The 18,300-nt window shown below is 41.3% G+C and overlaps 2 protein-coding genes, 1 long non-coding RNA gene and 2 other non-coding genes across 6 annotated transcripts in view; 3 read left to right on the forward strand and 2 right to left on the reverse strand.

Moving 5' to 3' along the window:
• LOC117809430 (protein TANC1-like) overlaps positions 1 to 8,836 on the reverse strand; it is a 43,726-nt gene extending 34,890 nt beyond the window's left edge. Inside the window, exons 1-6 of the mRNA XM_034678982.1 lie at positions 8,653 to 8,836; positions 7,043 to 7,263; positions 6,710 to 6,826; positions 5,159 to 5,344; positions 2,259 to 2,351; positions 551 to 681 (exon numbers count right to left, since the gene is read on the reverse strand). Of these exons, the coding sequence (XP_034534873.1) occupies positions 551 to 681; positions 2,259 to 2,351; positions 5,159 to 5,344; positions 6,710 to 6,782 (483 nt within the window). The 5' untranslated portion in view covers positions 6,783 to 6,826; positions 7,043 to 7,263; positions 8,653 to 8,836. The remainder of the gene's footprint in view (positions 1 to 550; positions 682 to 2,258; positions 2,352 to 5,158; positions 5,345 to 6,709; positions 6,827 to 7,042; positions 7,264 to 8,652) is intronic.
• An 88-nt stretch (positions 8,837 to 8,924) lies between these two features.
• LOC117809468 lies at positions 8,925 to 10,712 on the forward strand. Its single transcript, XR_004630466.1, has 4 exons — positions 8,925 to 9,057; positions 9,661 to 9,858; positions 10,149 to 10,227; positions 10,526 to 10,712. It is a non-coding gene; the product is annotated as an uncharacterized LOC117809468 (long non-coding RNA).
• On the forward strand, positions 9,932 to 10,066 carry LOC117811019. Its single transcript, XR_004630911.1, has one exon. It is a non-coding gene; the product is annotated as a small nucleolar RNA SNORA31 (small nucleolar RNA).
• On the forward strand, positions 10,254 to 10,386 carry LOC117811018. The gene has a single exon (XR_004630910.1). It is a non-coding gene; the product is annotated as a small nucleolar RNA SNORA31 (small nucleolar RNA).
• Positions 10,713 to 11,060: 348 nt separating the features above from the next.
• LOC117809452 (general transcription factor IIF subunit 2-like) lies at positions 11,061 to 17,911 on the reverse strand. 2 transcript variants are annotated; one of them, XM_034679012.1, is made up of 9 exons: positions 17,777 to 17,911; positions 17,211 to 17,284; positions 16,214 to 16,238; positions 15,693 to 15,831; positions 14,587 to 14,646; positions 13,888 to 13,969; positions 12,972 to 13,071; positions 12,494 to 12,637; positions 11,061 to 11,827 (listed from the first exon to the last, which is right to left on the reverse strand). In XM_034679012.1, exons 1-9 carry the CDS (start codon positions 17,840 to 17,842, stop codon positions 11,705 to 11,707), a joined length of 813 nt encoding a protein of 270 aa, XP_034534903.1. In that variant the 5' UTR covers positions 17,843 to 17,911; the 3' UTR covers positions 11,061 to 11,704. The 2 variants fall into 2 exon arrangements, with proteins under 2 accessions (XP_034534903.1, XP_034534911.1); XM_034679020.1 differs by lacking the exon at positions 14,587 to 14,646 and having other exon boundaries at positions 17,777 to 17,908.
• Between the last annotated feature and the right edge of the window lie 389 nt (positions 17,912 to 18,300).

Below are 18,300 nucleotides of genomic sequence, written 5' to 3' on the forward strand. Positions count from 1 at the left end.
TGTTCACGTGCAGCTCAGGTCTCCTCATTACTGATGCATCGTTTCTGCAGATCCTGTAGGGAGACCAGGCAGCAGCTCCCTGTTATTCCCTTTATACCGGAGCCTCATCTATCTTAGCCAGGACAACCCACATTCCTCATATGAGCCGCGCTATCGCTGTGAAACTGACTGAATCTGGAGCTCAGGTGGTGGAATGAGGCTGAGAAAATGGGCCAAGGCTGAGCAGCACGACGGCACAGAGATGGAGAGACACAAGCACATATAATAACTCTGACACAGACGGAGTAAACTCATAGTGAGGCCTGCAGAAATCAAGCAGCACGATTAATGATGTTTGGAAACGTGTATTGATCTGTTTCTGCAGAACGGTTTAATGAAACAGAGTATTAAAGGCTTTATTTCTATACATCATTTAAGAAAACTATCACCTAATCTGTAGAAAGTATCTTGATGTTTACAGTTTTTAAGATTGTAGAGTCATAAAGTCATAAAACATCCATGGTCTGTTTATATGACAGCAAAGGGTCAGTAAATCAATACTCTGCCCTACCTTCTTTTCCCTTCTGTCCTCCATAGGAGAGCTAGCAGTGCCGGGCGTTGCTTCTCCCAATAAGAAGCATAGTCTGGTCATCAGTTCCTGGGTAGAAAGGGAGGAGCCCGGCTGTGGCTCCACGTGGAGGTCTGGAAAACATACACATACAGGGCATACGCATCAGCAGGCTAATGCAAACATAACAGGCCAGATGCGTCCAACATCCAACCGACGCTCGTGACGTTCCCACCCAGCCGGCAGCATCGCAAGTGGACTGCAAGAAATGTGTGCATCCACAGGTCAGCTCAGCCCCAGCTGCCCTGATTACGGATGCACAGTCTGTGGCTCCCCAGTCCCCGGTCGGGGCAGCAGCTAGAGGTTGTGTGAGGTTGTGAGTTTGCCTGCGCACACGCCTGCCAGGTGCTCTCGGTTTAAAGATGGGTTGTGAATTTCAATGAGCTGAGTGTCGACTCTGGAGCGGGGAGAAGGAGTGCCTCGGCTCTGCCTACGTCGCTGCTCCTGGAGAGATTGGCTGACACGGGCCATGTGCTGCATTCATTTATCACTGTTTAAGGCTCCCTGATGCTCTGACCTCCGACCCCACTCCTCTGAACGTCCACACTCATCCCTGCAGAGCGAGGGCTTTCACAGCACAGCACAGCACAGATACATTCCTCTGTTCTCACGCCTCACCTATGTTCTGCTATCAGCTGAGGAACATGAATATTGAGTAGGCACATCAACAAGATGACAGAACATCACGGATTGCAGGAACAGCTCACTCCTCCTCACAAACATCGTTTAGAAATCACAATCATCTCTCACTCCCTCCGCTGTGTCTCTCTCTCTCTCTCTCTCTCTCTCTCTCTCTCTCTCTCTCTCTCTCTCTCTCTCTCTCTCTCTCTGTCTGTCTCGCAGGCTCTCACTCTCCTTTCAAAAGAAACTGCAACACTTCATCCAACATTCAACCCAACTGTGTTCAAACACAAGCCTTGATGAGAGGATCAAGGTCAGTTTGAGAGGCGAGCGTGGTGGTGATTGTTCAGTGAGGCGCCTCAGCTCCGGTCTTTGTCAATAACTCTTTTCACTTCACAGAAAAAAAAAGCTGCTGAAGACTCGGTGGGCAGGAAGGATGGATCTGTATTAGCGAGAGGGGGAGGAGAGAAAACTTTGCATTTAGTCAGCAGAGCCCTGCGATCCAATCTGGAGTAACATGAGGACACACTGAATGTCCAGTACTATTCATCAAACCACCTAGCAGTTGCTATTGGAAACGGGAAGCTGAGAGGTGCCTGGCAACCGGTATGGAAGAAGCATCATAAAAATCTGTTCAGCCTAAGGGTAGCCCTTTGGTCAGACGCACAGAGAGAGAGCTGGCGGAGATGTTTGTATTCACACCGTGTTTCATTTAATCCAACCTGAGCTGAGAGAACAACACGCAGAAAGTCAGGACAAACTGTGACAACACACACCTTCTTTAAACACGCTGAGAACGACACACTCACACACACACACACACACACACACACACACACACACACACACACGTCAGATCTGAGGGAACAACTTCATGCAAACCTCCTCAGATGATCCTGAAATATAACAAGCACATTCACTTTCTCCTGTGTCTCATCATTCATCCCCCTCTTCATCCTCACTCAGCCTGATCAATACCTGGAAACACCGACATGATGCTCAACACACGCCCACACGCTCGCCTTCTCACCTCTGTGGTCTGCCTCGCCACGGCACGAGGCAAAGACGAGGGGGTCTCTCGCATTGGAAGAGCCATCCACATACTCCGGCTTCTTTGCCCGTCCTTTGGCCACAGCAGAGAGGGAGAGAGAGAGAGAGGGAGGGAGAGGGAGGTAGAGGGAGGGAGAGGAGGGAGGGAGAGCAGGCAGGGAGGGAGAGCAGGCAGGGAGGGAGGGAGGGATAGAGGGTGGAGATAAGGAGGGATATGAAAGAAAGTGAGGGAGAGAGAGAGAGAGAGAGAGGAAGAGAGAGAGAGAGGGAGATTAAGCTTCCCCAGATGAGATCTGTGCTGCAGAATTTGAATTGTGTCCCATGAGTATCAGACAGTATGTGCAGAGCGTGAGTTCTGCATGCAAACAGTACAACACTCACTGTACCGTGGGCGTTTATCTATAATATATTAACACTGCTAATCTGTGCATGTGTGTGTGTGTGTGTGTGTGTTCGGTGTGTGTGTGTATGTGTGTGCGTGTGTGTGTGTGTGCTGGCAGGGACAGCGGTGCACTTCTTGATGCATGTGGGTGTGTCTCAGTTTATGCAACAACATGTGAGGCTTCTTGTGAGCGCTGGCTCTCCGGGCTCAGAGACGTCTGAACACGGACTCTTCACTCAAGGTTATCTGATGATGGAACACTGAGGATGAACTCTGAGACACTCTGTGTGTTCAGTCTCACCTCCACCTGGACATTTGATTCTTCACACCCAGCTGACATTAGAGCACCGTGACAGTTTATACCTTAATGCACTTGCTGTTATTTTTTTTGTCCTGCTCTTGGTCCGTGTAGTCAGGGGAACGGAGGCAGTGCTGCATGCTATGAAATGAAACACCTTTTTCTGAATGGCTGTTCTTGCAGAAGGACACTGCCACCTGGTGTTTATTCTAAGACCAGGACTCCCATGGAGTTTGTCTGATTAACTTCTGAAATAATACAGCAACTATGTGCAATAACTGTGTGATATAACATGTGCAATATGGACTTTCTTTATTCTGTCATCATTTCTTTTTAAACTGCATACTTTTGCACTGAGTGTGTGGTTAAATGGTGACATGCTGTGTGTGCATGTGTATTTATTCATTATCTATTCAACACCTTGGGGAATAGAGCCTTTACCCCGTTTCTCATCCCCTCTACCTACACACATCCTCAACTCTGACTCTCTTCTCTCGTTTAAAGATCAACTCAAAACCTTCCTCTTCAGAAAAAACTCCAACACATGACCTTTTCTCCCTCCCCATCTATGTTTTTGTATTTTATTTATTTTATTTGTATTTTTTGCACTTCATATAATGCGTCTTTGAGTACTTAGAAAAGTGCTATATAAGTCCTAACAATGATTATTCTTGTTATTCTTATTCTTATTCTTATTATTAAGTCTTGATTGCACTTTAATTGTATGTTTTGTACAATGAAAACAAGGAATCGTATCTTATCTATCTTAGAACAATTAAATTTTCAAAATATTTTCACACAGTATTTTTTTCAATGTGTGAACAATCCTAGTCAGTTATAACATCTGTTTTAAAGTGTTTATGCTGATTTATCTGAAGCATTAACCAAAAAAATGTACACGTTCAAAAATCATAATATATTAAAAAAATATTTAATTTTAAGAAGATGTTTAAATTCTAAAAAAATTTCAATTTGCACATGAAAAAAAGCTATTTTTAATTGTTTCCTGTCTATTCTTCTTCTTCAATATTCAACCTTCACTGTGCGGCAGTATTCTTGTGTTTGTGACATGTATTCAGTTTCATCTGCTGACTAAGAGAGCAGCTCCTCTCTGCCACACTTTGACTAAAGATGTAAATATAAGCAGGATTTTGTGACTTCATCAAGCCCTTTGGGCTAAAGACACTGAGATCTCACTTTATGTTTTGTCTCTAACAGCTGCCTTTGTGTCCAAGTATCTACACGGAGTTATCGTGTGTTTTAAATGATCTAACCTGAGCATGATATTCTGTTTACACGACTAACAGCATTAATGTGAAGCCACAGAGTTTACAGAGAAGTAGAAGACATCTTCTCTCATGCAGTTAAACCCTTGATGTGCATGTTTAAAGGTTACAGATTGTCTCAGTAGTGGACCGATGAATAAAAATACTAATTTATAAATGATAGCACTTATATAGCACTTTTCTAAATACTCAAAGTTGCTTTACATGAAGTGCGAAGAATAAATACAAAATAATTAAATAAATAAGATACAAAAACATATATATAAATATAAATATATTTATTTATTTATTTATCTCAGTGATATTAGAAGACCCTGATACTTTCATCACTCTTAGTTCTCGACAGCTGACTGCAGACTTGAAAGAGAAGGAAATCTCAAGCGTCGACAGTTTCATGCAGGAATCAAACGTGTGTCCCATTCGCAGCTATATGTGTAGTTAGGGACATATGGCACACTGCACGAGTACATCTAGAACCAAAAGTACATGAGATACATTTTCTTTGAGCACAGATGGTGTAAAAATGAAAGGTGTTTTTTCTCTCAGAGGACTGTCAGGTTTTCTTTGAGCATGACGGTTCACAATGTTTTCTAAAACCCTGATCCAAACTAATAACAGATCTGAAAACGGACCTCCCTAATTGGGGTTGTTTGCCTTAAGTCATCTTGTTTAATCATTTACTCTGACAATCTGTCACATGGTCCTGAGCCTGCGGGGCACGGTCTGTATGCTCTTGTATTTGCTGTCACATGCATGAAACAGCTGAACGCACAGAAGCTCTCTCTGCTAATCAACGCAAAGCCATGAAAGCTTTCTGCTGTTTCTGCCGCTCATCCCTCGTGCACGTCTTCCTGTCGCTCTCACTTTATACTGACACCACGCTCTGTTCTGATCACTGCTTCACTTGAACCCACCTGAGAACTTGATGCACGACTGTGAGGGAGCCACGTCTGCAGGGCGGGGGAGGAGAGGGGAGGACGGGAGGGAAATGGACACCCCCTTGGTCAGTCTCCCCCGTCTCACTGGGCTCTCTGTGTAGTTGATGATGTGGTCTTGGTAGTGTGTGGCACGCCCAGTTCTCTCTCTCTGCAAGGTGCCACCTGCAGGGAGGAAGGTGAGGAGAAGGTGGAGGAGTTATAGGTTCATTTAGGAAGCATTAGGGAAGCTGTAGTCTGGGATGATTGAACAGAAGTTTGGCTGGAGAGCAGATTCAACATATCGCAGAAAGCAGGATGAAATATGTCACACATACGGCCGGGACGGAGGGAACATATCATGTCTTGGAGGCATATTGCTGAATGAGGTAATGGAAAGTTGGCAACACCAGAACATCTATTTAAAGTAATGAGATCTGGCTCAATAAAGAGGCTAAACTGGTAATATTTCACTTTAATATTTAAATCATTTTCATTTCTTCTCTTATTGCAGCAGTGAAGCTTTATTCTATGTGTTTAGACGGTCATTAAGCATCAGAGCTCACCGGGCCAGGTGATTACAGAGACGTGTTACCTTCTCATATTGCTCACACCAGATTGTAGCTCTCCTTGTGGGATAATTCAGCCATTCACTTTCAGCTTTCTAAATGAGTTTACTGTTATCACCACGAGCACAACAAGACCTCAGGTCCACTACCGAGTACTACAGCTCATATTAGAGGCTGTTCAATGATTCCTAAAAGCACATAAAGATAATTTCCTTCACACGTTACGTGATGATGAACTGATCTCTCTACGAATCATCAGAGCGATCCAATGTACTGTAAACATACTATATCACTTTAATGAGACTGACACACTTCTCTATCCTGCTCTCTGTTCTTTCTATACCCAGAGCAGCAAATTATAAAATATTAATGGGCAACATGGTTGCTCTAATACTGAGCTCTACTTATGTTCATCTATCTCCACTGCGCAGTCTAAAATAGCCCCCGATGCTGCAGCGAGCTGACAACTTCTACCCCGTGAAAAATACAAACATCTTGGTCTCTGCAGGAAAGTGTTTCAGCTTCACTAAACACTTTAACATTTATATTACTCTGATGGTCCAGAAACCACTTTGATTTGCTTACAGCATGCACAGGAATTTAAAACAAGCCTGCAGGATCAGATCATTCAGACGCGGTCGACTCAGATATTCTTGTAAAATTGAGCATGTTTTTTAGTAGGTCAGACTGTTTTGCCTAACCCACTCTAACTTCTCCTGACACACTTTAAATGCAAGCAGCGGGACACTGTGTGAAGGACAGAACACACTAATGAATTAGGCTAATTGAAATGGCTCTACTTAAATCACCCAAGAGAAGAGAACCTGAATATTGCCTTCAGATAATGCAAGAGCTGGCGTCTTTAAAATGTGACATCAGGACTAGACTCATGTAGAAAATTAAGATAAAATGGAATTTCAGAAAAAAACAAGAGACGATGTCAGTTTTGTCACACAGGTAGTTTCAGAAGTTTAGTTCTTACCTTGATTCCTCTGCTTCTTTTTCTCCCCTCGTTTTCCTCCATCCCTCTTGTTTCCAAACACGGCTCTGAACATGCTGAAGCTGGGCTGTTGCTTCTCTGTTTACTGCCTGTAGCACACTAAACACAATGTTCCTTCAAATAAGGAACACACAGTTTTACGCAGCATTACCCACACTGTTAGTTCTTCATTCAACAGCTGGGATCCAGCTGTAACTGTTTGTACAGAAAGTAATCACTATTCAGTCCTTTGAAGTCATTTCTTTATATTTTATGAAACATTATGGAGGTCATGCGTGAAAAATGAGGTCATGCTGTAACTAAGATTTAACTCACCTGTTCTTATGTCTTATTTGGTGCCTGCATGCCTGAGCATTAATCCACAGGAAGCTGATGGAGGATCATTTGAACTCGCGGAGTCCAATTAAGAGGAGATGTGCTGCAGCTCCTCAGTCAGTGCTGAAGGAGAGTCAGGCGCGCGCTTCGTGCACGTGCGTGTTTGCCTTATGCTCCACATTTGATCCAGCCTGTGCCTCCATAGATAATTCAGCGTCAACCTGTTTGGTCATTTAAACTCAAATATAAGTATTTATTTGAATCTGCAACGACTGCAGCACCGTCACAACAACATTGACACATACTGGCCTCTATTAGCAGACTATAATGAAACCACTTTGATGTCTGTGGCCAATTTACATAAGCCTATAGCATTAGATTAAATTGATTGATGCTTATTACTGATGCATTAAGTGTCATTACATTTTATATTATATTTACTATAACAGACTATTCAGTATTAACATGAATATTTAATCATCACCAACTGTTAAATAAAGCTTTAGCTGTACACATAACCTATTTAATTATGTTCACATTGCACCAAAATGTGGGCTAAATCTAATCTATGGAAGCCCTTAAAGGACATGATTAAATACATTTCATTAATTTTTCAGTTTTCTCGTCTTATTTTTCTCGTTATCTCAAGAAAACAAAACTTGTTATCTTGAGATAACGAGAAAAATAAATTGGGATCTCAAGAAAACAGAGAAAATAAAACGTATTTAATCATGTCCTTTTAGGCAGGCAGGCCAGTTCATGAGGCGATCCTCTTTAAAGCCCTGAGATGCCATCCTGTCCTGGGAATAACGTGAGGCATGTGATGGTGCATTGTGCTCATGCATGAACACTTTAGCTGAATGTCTTTTCCTCCATGGAGGAAAATACAAAAGAGGATCGCCTCATGTACTGGTCTGCCTGCTTACCCGATCTCAACCCGACTGACAACTTGTGGTCAATGATAAAGAAGATTATTTGCAATAATGACAAGAAATACAGCTCAAAGAGCATCTTTGGAAAGCCATACAAGGTGTAGCTCAGTGTTAACAGAAACTAAATCAGTTTACCAGAGACCTCTGACCCTCACTGAAATAAAAGGAGGCTATTTGGACATTAGAGAAACACTTTAGATTTGACATGTTTCAAAGACATTAACAGTTTTATTTTGTATACAAATGTAAAGAAAAATGTTGTTTTTGTTGAAGTTGGAATACAGTTGTAGTAAATCTTATTATTTTCAATTAATAGAACGTTTAAAATGGTGCCTAGTTTTTAATTTTCACAAGTTATATGCTCTTATCACCAACTTGCATAATAATTTGGCACGCTCATTTCTGCTGATTCTGCATTTATTTAAAAATACAGCCGAAAAGCATCATTTTAACCACACAGTTGAAGAAATATATTTACTATCTGACTTCTTGACAAATTTGAGAACGAATGTTGACATAGTTTTTAAAATATTCACAAAAATGCAACTTGCTTGGAACATGGTGTATTTCTTTTTCCTGTGCAATAACTTTTTTTGTACAGGTAGATGTTAGCTCTTGCTTTTGCTTGCTAACCTAAATGTAGCCTATAGTTCAAAATGTATGTTAATTGCAACCTACCTTGATCTAATTGATGTCCTTGATTATAGCTGTTGAGTTTAACTTTCCTTGAACTTGTGTGAAACAGCAAATAAGAGAATACTAGATTCATTTCCTTCCCACATTCTCATCTGGGCTCAAAGAAATGTCAATTAAGCACCATCTGTCAATTTCAGAAAACAACGCGTCACTTCCAGACATGACCACCAGGGGGCGGCAGTGTAAATTAACACCCTCCCTCTTCTACCACTAGGGGCGGTAGTGAGCAAAATCCGACCACCTTATAAAGCACTCAGCTGCGCCTTCAAAGTCCCTCTAAGCTCACTGCTCTTCCTCAGTTGGACTCACAGAAGCTCCCAGGAGACAGAACAATGTTAGAAACCAGGACTCTCCAGGGTTCATCCCTCCCTGCCCTCCTGCTGTGCTGTAAGTATTTTAACTTTACATGTTTAAGAGGAAGTTATTTATCTAACGGTAAACGAAGCTTCTCAGGGTGTGTAAATCTTACAGCTGTAGACACGTGTAGATAAACTGGAGCCATCTTGTATCCTGATGCCACGTTTACATCTTAAAAACACCAACATTTGTCTTAACAAAGCGGCATTCAAGCTAGCTAAAAAAAGCTTTTAAACAGGCGGTTAAACTGGGATTTGGAGCAGGAAGGATACATTTAGGCAGGGACACCGAATATGTCAGAACACCGGTAGCGCCTTTAGCTAGCATACCTCGTGTAGCTAGCTAACATTAATGCTGACTTGAGTTTTAAAGAAACCCTTAAAACCTTCATGTCTTACCTTTTTTTTTTTGTTAGTTTGACTTTCATCAAGAATATGTTCACATATATGTAGTGTCTAATACAAGGGTTCAATGATGCGATATGCACCCTAATCAGATTCTCCCACAGCTGCTTTGTTGTGTTAATATGCAGATAAAGCCTTTTTTTTAAATGTACTTTATAAAGGGACTTAATTTTAAACTAATGTATGCATTACATATGAAGTAAATGACCTCCTTCTCCTCCCCCCTCAGTGTCTCATGGGCCCAGCAGAGGACACGTGTGTGAGCCAGATGGAGGATGACTGCTGTGTTTGAGCTTCCTCATAAAGCTTCAGCTCAAACACAGACTGTAGGAACAAGCAGGCTGTGTGTGCAGCATGAGACCATGAGTCCAGGGAGAATCTCTGACCAGAATGCTCCTCTTTACACAAAGCCATGTGCAGAATGAAGGTAAAAATGTGCAGAATATATCATTACATGCTGTATGTGTAGGTTTGAATATGAATTAAAGTCTCATGAGAAGCTGCATCTTTGACAGCCTGGGCTCTCTGCTGTGAGACATCCTGGGTTTTACACTTTCAGATGCTAAATGAAAAGTCCCTGCGCTTTCTGCCTGCCTTTCTTCATGGCATCTCAGATTGAATCGGGGAGGACAAATGAAAACTATTGCTAACCTGCTCCACATTACATCACTCATCCATGAATATAACTCAATGTTTTCTTATCTTTCCGGTCTCAAGGTGTGATCTGCAAATGAAACCAGAGAGGTGCTGCAGCAGGCTCTGCTAAGCCGTCACATTGAGAGCTGATACCTGACAGGTGAGTCCTAATTCCTCTGGCTATAGTTGCATCCGCTGATAGACCTGAAGCAGGTGTCGTTGGCTTCTGGGTTTGCATAGAGATGCTAAACTGAACCTTCCTCGTGCTTTCTGGCTGCTAAGTTCTATAGCAGCACAGATTGTATTGAGGAATACAGGAATAATTATCGAAGTTAATGTTTTTTTAAAACAGAATTTTAAGATAACTGAAGATCTGGAGGATTACACATTACAGGATGTATGTATTATGACATTTATAGCTGTGCTGCATCTTCATTAATCTTTCCACTTTCCTGCAGGTAATCCAGAAGACACTGGAGACACCTGAGGGAGGACTGATCCATGGAGATTTGCTTTCTTCTTCCATCTTATGCCAAAATGCAAAAATATCCAATGTGATGCAATACATCCAAACATTATAAATCCTGTATTGATGCAATGTCTCAGATCAATGTGTTGTCTTCAATAAAAGAAAGTTGGACTCAGTTCTTGCCTTGTGATTCTTACATTTAGCAGTTTTAATAGCATGTCTTGAGGTGGCTTGTGAAGCCGCTCTGCCATCATAATACACTTTGGACTGAAGTACAGATGAGTTCACATGCACTTAAAGCAATTTAATGTACTTGAGTTGAAGCTATTTGGACACAGGTGTGGTTATAGGGAAATGTGGATTGCTGTGGCTGGATTTCTGAAGACAGTACCCCAAATACTAGAAGTTTGGTAAGCTGTAGGAAATAGCGCGTGTTGTCCGATTGTAGTTTCTGCATACATCCTGTACAGATCCCTTGAGGTGTTCTGGTGCAGATTATTATGCATTTACTTCGAAAAGCCAAACTTTTTGAAACACATTTATTGCATAAGTCAATCAAATGTAAAAGTTAAAACATGACATCTGAAGCACATTTTTTAAAATTACAATATCAACACTGACAATTTATCTCAAAGGATTCTGAAACATGATACATTGGGTCTAAAAAAAAAAAAGTTCAAAATGTTGAGAGAAAAGTAGTCAGCTTGGCAGTACAAAGCATTACCTGTCTCATCCTTTGTCTTCCTAAAGTTTATCCTTAAACACTCAGTTCACCTTAATTTAATTTCAGTTGAATCATAAAACCATAATCAAAGTTCAGACTCGGAGTCGAATCTTCTGTCTCTTCGAAAGCTGAGTTTGTGCCTCTGATGGAGGACAGAGCTAAATCAAAAACATCTACCTCCAGGTTACTCTGCAGCTGTAACAGAAACCACGACGGAAGGTGACAGAGCACAGGAGCATAAAACCTCTCTTTCCTAAACAGCCTCTTCTTCTCGTCTCCTACAAAATAAGATACCTCGGCCTCTCTTTCTAAAACTCTGCGTGACCTTGTTACCCTGTGTGTTTTCAGACCTGATGTAAGAGAATTAGGTGAGAGCTCCAAAGTCCAACCAAGGCTTGATCTGAGAGGAGCCTCCCTCTGAAGAAGACGATAGTCTGTCAGGATCTATTCGTCGGTCTTCTCCTCTCCTTGGTAGTGTCTGTATTCTGGCTTCAGCTCCCACGTGTTCTTGTGTGTTCCCTTCACGTTGTAGATGCCGATGTCACGCAAGATTTCCTTCAAGTAAATCTGAGAAAAGAATAAAACGTGATAAAGATTAATAAAGCGTTCTGGTTTGTGTAATAATAATGTAATTATTTCATTTGTAGAGCACTTTTCAAAAACCTAGTTACAAAGTGTTTCATATGGGCAGAAAATCAAAATAGGCAGATCATAAAAACACAAGTCAAGATAAAGAAATAAAACATTTTAAAAGACATAAAATTCCCCTCAAATAACTCTAAAGGAATACAATTCTTTTAAAATATATTTCTTAAGACGGTTAAAATAAAATACAATTCAGATAAAATCAGGAAGGGCTCTGTGATAAGAAGGGATTTAAAAGAGCTCACTGACTCAGCAGACCTGATCTCCTCGGGCAGATGGTTCCAGAGTGTCAGACCCCTCACTGAAACCCTGTCCCCTTTGGTTTTCATTTTTGTATTTGGAATGCACAATAAACCTCTGCCCGAGGATCTCAATGCACGCGCCGGCTCGTAAGGAACTACAAGGTCTGCTATATAGCTCGGAGTAAGTCCATGTAGAGCTTTAAAAGTAATCAGTAAAGTCTTAAAATCAATTCTAAAAAATACATGTAAAGCTGTAATAAGTGCACATCCTATAATAAAAGAAGACAAAGCTTCAGTGTGAGAGAACCAGTCTTTAAAGAGAGCCCACATCGCCCTCTGCTCTTACCACAGGCTGCTTGGTGATGTCCACCAGGTCTTTGATGTTGTAGTACTGGTGCTTCTCAAAAGCAGAGAACAACATGTCCAACACCTGCTGTTTGTCAGCTCGGGCTCTCTTCCCCTCCTCCTTCTTTTTCCTCTCGTACTCGAGCTGCAGGAGAGAAAGCAAAGAGACATCAGATGTCCACCAGAACATGACGCCTTTATTACAAATATCATTCAAATGTCAGTAAACTAAGAGCCAGTCATGCTCTGAAGAATTAAAATTATGTCCAGGCAAAAATGTGAAAGACAAGAGAGTTGTTTGAGGTGTTTTATGACAGAACATAATGTGGTTACCAATGATGTGTTTAAATGTACACCGAACACTCATCGAATGCTTCTATAAACTATGTTTTTGTAAGTGCACACTACATTTTCAATGTATGTGGATAAATCCGATTAGTCCAATGAAACAAAGACCCCGTACAGGCTACACGTCTTACATTGTAGGTATGGTTGGCCACAGGTTTGTAGTTGTTGGTGACCGGACTCTGCAGCTGCTGTGACAGCCTGGCCGGCTTAGAGGACTCCTCAATCTGTAACCTGTTAGATGATAGACGATGAGATACCATTTAGATCAGGGATGTCCAAAGTACGGCCTGGGGGCCATTCGCGGCCCACGTCCATTTAATTTATGGCCCCAAGCTTCCATCTTAAAACGTGTAGAGGCAGGGTGGTCATGCAACAAAACGTGTTATCTATAGCACAGAAATTAATCACATTCTGAATCATCAGTTCATTTGCAGTTTCTTTCAAGTGCACAAACAAAACTAAAGTCAATCCAGAAACGTCTCAATAAGTTTCATATGGACTACTTTTATAAAGCCAAAGCTTTGGGAATTCTGCAAGATGGCAATAAAGAAGAAACACAAGAACTCTTAAAGTTGACAGGTGTTCAAATTAATGTTTTATCCTGATGTAAAAATGTTCTTGACGAACACTAAAAGTTCAGAAGACACAAAAGAGGACACAAGACATGATCAAAATTATGAAATTGTGCAGAAAAGGCTAAATTTGGTGTGTAAAAAATGTTCGGAGTGCAGGAAAATAATTATTTTGATGTAAAAATGTCGCCTGCTGGTCAGAAAAGTCTTAAAAACAACATGAAAAAGTACGATGACATCCAGATCGTGATCCTGCCATAGAGAAATAATGAGACAATATTTTTCCCACATTGCCTGACCCTATTGAAAAAAGATTTCCTCCAAAAGAGGAAAGTAGGAGCCACTGGCCCTGAGGTATTCTGACAACGTTAAATGTGGCCCTCTTTAAAAAAAGTTTGGACACCACTGATTTAGATCCTCCCAGGATCTACAGTCAAAAAGCTCAAAGCACACTCACTACTCTGCAAACACTCACCTCTTCAGCCTCATGTAGCTCTCGCTAACAGCTGGTCTGCACTCGGCTCTCTGCACCACCACGCCCTCCAAGGCGATTTTATCTGAAAACAGAGAGTTAATTAAAACCTCAGTTTGAGCTCATGTGTATGCATGAATGTTAATGTAGTTTTACTTCATTAAGAGGGGAGGTGAGAGGTTACATGTGTAACAGAAAATGAATGAAAGAATTAGTAAACTGCTGGATGTTTGTTTTAGCTCGTTACATGAATCTAGATCAGTCCTCACTCGCTCCTACAAGCTGAAGGGAACGTGTTAGAAGAATCATAGGTCGATTTCTGAGACTGTTCTCAACACTAAACAGATCTAAACTGGCATCAAGTTCCACATCATCACATCTGGACTCACTGATGCTACAACCATCACCATGAGAATGACACATCATACGTTATTTTCCATCTTTCATTCGACTCAGTGCAGACGCTCCGTATGATCAGTGCTCAGAAACAGGAGAGTCCTGTGTGACGCTTCAGGGAGGAACTGGGTGCTTCATAAGGACGGTGTGTCTACAGCTCGGGTATCAATACATGCATGTTCTCCAGCATGTATCCGGGTTACTACTGTGATATTATGAACATAAGTCATTGATAAAAATGACACTCAGTGTGTCTGGTTCCTATTGGTGCAACTTTGTCACTTGCTGGTGAAGCATTAGACTCACCTGGACCTGACCCCGCCCCCGAATTTGAGCTGCTGCCATCAGATCTTTCTTCTGACTGGCCTACAGGAAGGGAGGGAGGGATGGTAAACATGAAAGTACAGGGGATGGGAGACGGAGGGAGGAGGGGATCGAACAGCAAGAACCACACCCAGGGTTTAGTCGCACACCCAAATGTTGATCACACAGAGCATCTCGGCGTTCATCATCTCTGACGGGTACAGACGTGTGCGCATGAGCAAAGCAAGCATGCCCTTACAACAGACAAGCACAGAAACCAAGAGCCACTGAAACACTCATCCACAGCAGGGCTGCACAAATACACTGAAGTCTGAGAGGGAACAGGTTATCATTTTAATGGGATCAGTGTTTTAACAAATTATTTAACCTGTTAAATGATTAAAATCTTGATGCACTTAATACAAGTTCCAAAATATACATTCTATTTCAGCTGTGCAGCCCTTACACTCAGACACACAAATTAAAAGCTCAGTAATCCAAACTCACCAGCACCCACAGCAACAAAAACTACATCCAGAGGGCAGACGAGGGCAGAGAAACCAAACCAAACCAAAGACACACATGCACAAATTCAATCAACTCCAAACTCAGCAAAGATTTGTGTTGATTCAGATCTATTCTATGTTAATCAATTTCAAATGAGACCATTGTGCCTGATCAGATCAAATCAATTGAGGGGATTGGCAAAGAAAGACTGGAAAAGTCAAAACACAAATAAATGAAGTGACAGAGGATCAAACGATGAGGCTGAAACTCCGATCAGATGGGATGACGACACGTTTCAACAGGACAGCCTCTCTCCGCTGAGTGTTCATGTCTCCCTCATGAACAGAGCATCTCTGAGACTGTGGACCGTCACGCTGGTGAAAGCTCACAACACACAGAGAGACGAGCAGGCCAGGGCAAGAGTTTGCAAGAAAACAGAAAGCTGTAGCAGGACGGGCGCCGCCTCCACCCGATCACACAGAACTTACCTTCAGGCTACAAAAAATAAACTTCACATTACAGACGTCTGATCACACGGTTAGTAGATTGTTGCAAGCATCTTATGGTGGAGCTGTTTCTCTCGCAAGGCACAGAAAACGTACCTGATGAATTTTCTGTGAAGACGGCCAGCGTCTGACCTCCCACTGACTGCATGGTGAACGGGTGGTCACGAGGCGCAGACACGGTCTTATCTTCAATTCCCTCGATCACAGTCAGCTCCTCGTTCAATGTGAAAGACACCTGGAGAGAATATCATCCACATTTTAACATCTTCTCTTATTTTTGATCAAACTGACATGGTCCTGTAATCAGTGCAGAAGTTTGATGTACACAGGATGCGTACTGGTCCTTTAACTTGTTTTATTATCCACAGTTATACAATATCTTTTCAAAGAACATCAATCATAAAGAAAGGTATGTTGAGTATTTCTTAGGCATCTGCTCTCATGAATGCAAAACCTATGTGGCTATAATAACACATTTTGTGAGATTCTGTCATACACAGAATAATCTAACGATAGACTAAAGTCCCAATAATCGAAGATGTTTTATCTCTTACTGAAACTGACCATTCATATTCTGACTATAATAAGAGCTGAGTGTGATTTTATAACATATTTACCTCTGCTTTCCCCATGTTTCCTTTCCTTTAAGACAAAAATAAACACAGTTAGGATGAGTCAGCTGTAAATTCATTTGAAATATATAAGTAAGTAAGCAAGTAAACTTTATTTATACAGCGCCTTTCACAGACAAAAGTCAAAGTGCTTTACAAATACAAGACACACAGAAAATAAAACCAATAGGCAGCATTAGAAGTGGTTTCATGATCAACAAAAGCATTAAAAGTTGTGCGAAAATGAATTAAAAGCCTTCCTGAATAAATGGGTTTTTAATAAAGACTTAAAAGCATCTGTAGATTCTGCAGAGCGCATGGATACCGGCAGAGCGTTCCAGAGTCGTGGGGCTACAGCCTGGAAAGCTCTGTCACTGCTAGTGCTGAGGTGTGTTCGTGGAACCGTTAAAAAGTGTAACATGTTGGACCTTAGTGGGCGGGGTGAGTTCTGACAAATATTCTGGAGTCTGACCGTGAAGGGATCTGAAGGTAAGTGTGAGAATTTTGAACTGGATTCTACAGGTGACGGGAGCCAGTGAAGGGATTTGAGTACCGGGGTGATGTGAGACCGTTTGTTTGACCATGTTAGTACTCTGGCTGCTGCGTTCTGTACTGACTGGAGGAGACTGAGGGTGGACACGCTGAGAGTTGAAAACAGAGAGTTACAGCAGTCGATGCGTGATGAAATGAAAGCATGAATTAACATCTTGAGGTCTGGGGTTCAAACAAAACGTCTTAATTTCCTGATGTTTCTTAAAGAAAAATAACATCACTGAGTGAGCTGTTTAACGTGGCTGTTAAAGATGAAGATTGATGAAATGTGACTCCTAGATTACGCAGCCTGGGGTGGACTGATTGGGAGAGGGAACCATGTGTCTGTTCTGTAAGATGGTGGGTCTGATCTTATCCTGCGAGTGGATAAGTTAGAGAGCTTATATAACATAAAAAACATTTAGTGTGTAACTTAATTCACACATAATTTGATCCTAAATGAAGCTCATACTTGCAGATTCGGAGTTTCCCGACCTCTCCTCTGCCTGTCGCTTTGGCCCATTGTTGAGAGAGATATTTGGGAACCTGGAGGAAGAAATAAGGACATGGACATGTGACTATTTATACCAAAGTAGCATGAATGATGTGTATGTTGTATATTCAGCCTCTCTGTAAGTCCAAAACATCCACATATGAACTATATGAAGAAATAACAACATTACTACCACCATTAGGGGAATGTTATTCTTAACCCATGTTGATTTTTAGCTCTCTGCTCTCTGCAGACCCTTCCTGCCTGTGGCTCCCACATCTAACTGTCGCATGTTATTTATTTTCAGGTATTATCAAACGATTGTCTTTATTTAAACTTATGTTATGGTCAATTACACTTAAAAATAACCATTATACGTAGTTCTGGTCGGATATTTCTGTTAGCTGGCTAACAGTTAGCTACAAAGAACGGTTTGTTTCATTGTAGCCCTGGATGCTAAGCTACATTAGCTTTAGGGATGTCTAATTTAATATTTGTTCCCGTTTCCCTTCATACAGCAATATATTAAATCCATATATACACACCTTAACCAGCCACACACCCGTGTTCTGCTTGGCGCCAGTTAAATCCACCTCTCCTTTCTCTGACATGTTTAAATATTAAAATTCGTGTAGCTTTTCAATGGTGCTGCCACACGCATGCGCAAAAGAAAACCAAAGTACGGCAACTCAAACAGTCCAAATTAAATGTCCGTCCTTAAACAGTAAGCGCAAAACTCTTAAATATTCACGAAAAGTAGGGATATGAACTAAACACATAAAGGTGTAACCCTCCTGTTATGTTGCAGGTATAAGTGAGTCTATTTTAGGCAAAATGTGCCTTCCAAACAAGCTAAATACAGCATAAAATCTGGGCAGCATGTGACAGAAGAGGTGTCCTGTTAATTTATCAACATCACTTCATAAAAAAATTAATTAAAAAAAAGTAAAATAAAATAAACAAAAATCTATGTCAGGTGAAAAAAAAAGTGTATCTATATTTAGGTCTTTCCAATGTACATTAAAAAAAGTTTTAACATTAATTTGAATGAAAAACGAGTGAGTTATCC

This window comes from Notolabrus celidotus, chromosome 3 (genome assembly GCF_009762535.1).
Source record: "Notolabrus celidotus isolate fNotCel1 chromosome 3, fNotCel1.pri, whole genome shotgun sequence".
NCBI lineage: Eukaryota > Metazoa > Chordata > Actinopteri > Labriformes > Labridae > Notolabrus > Notolabrus celidotus.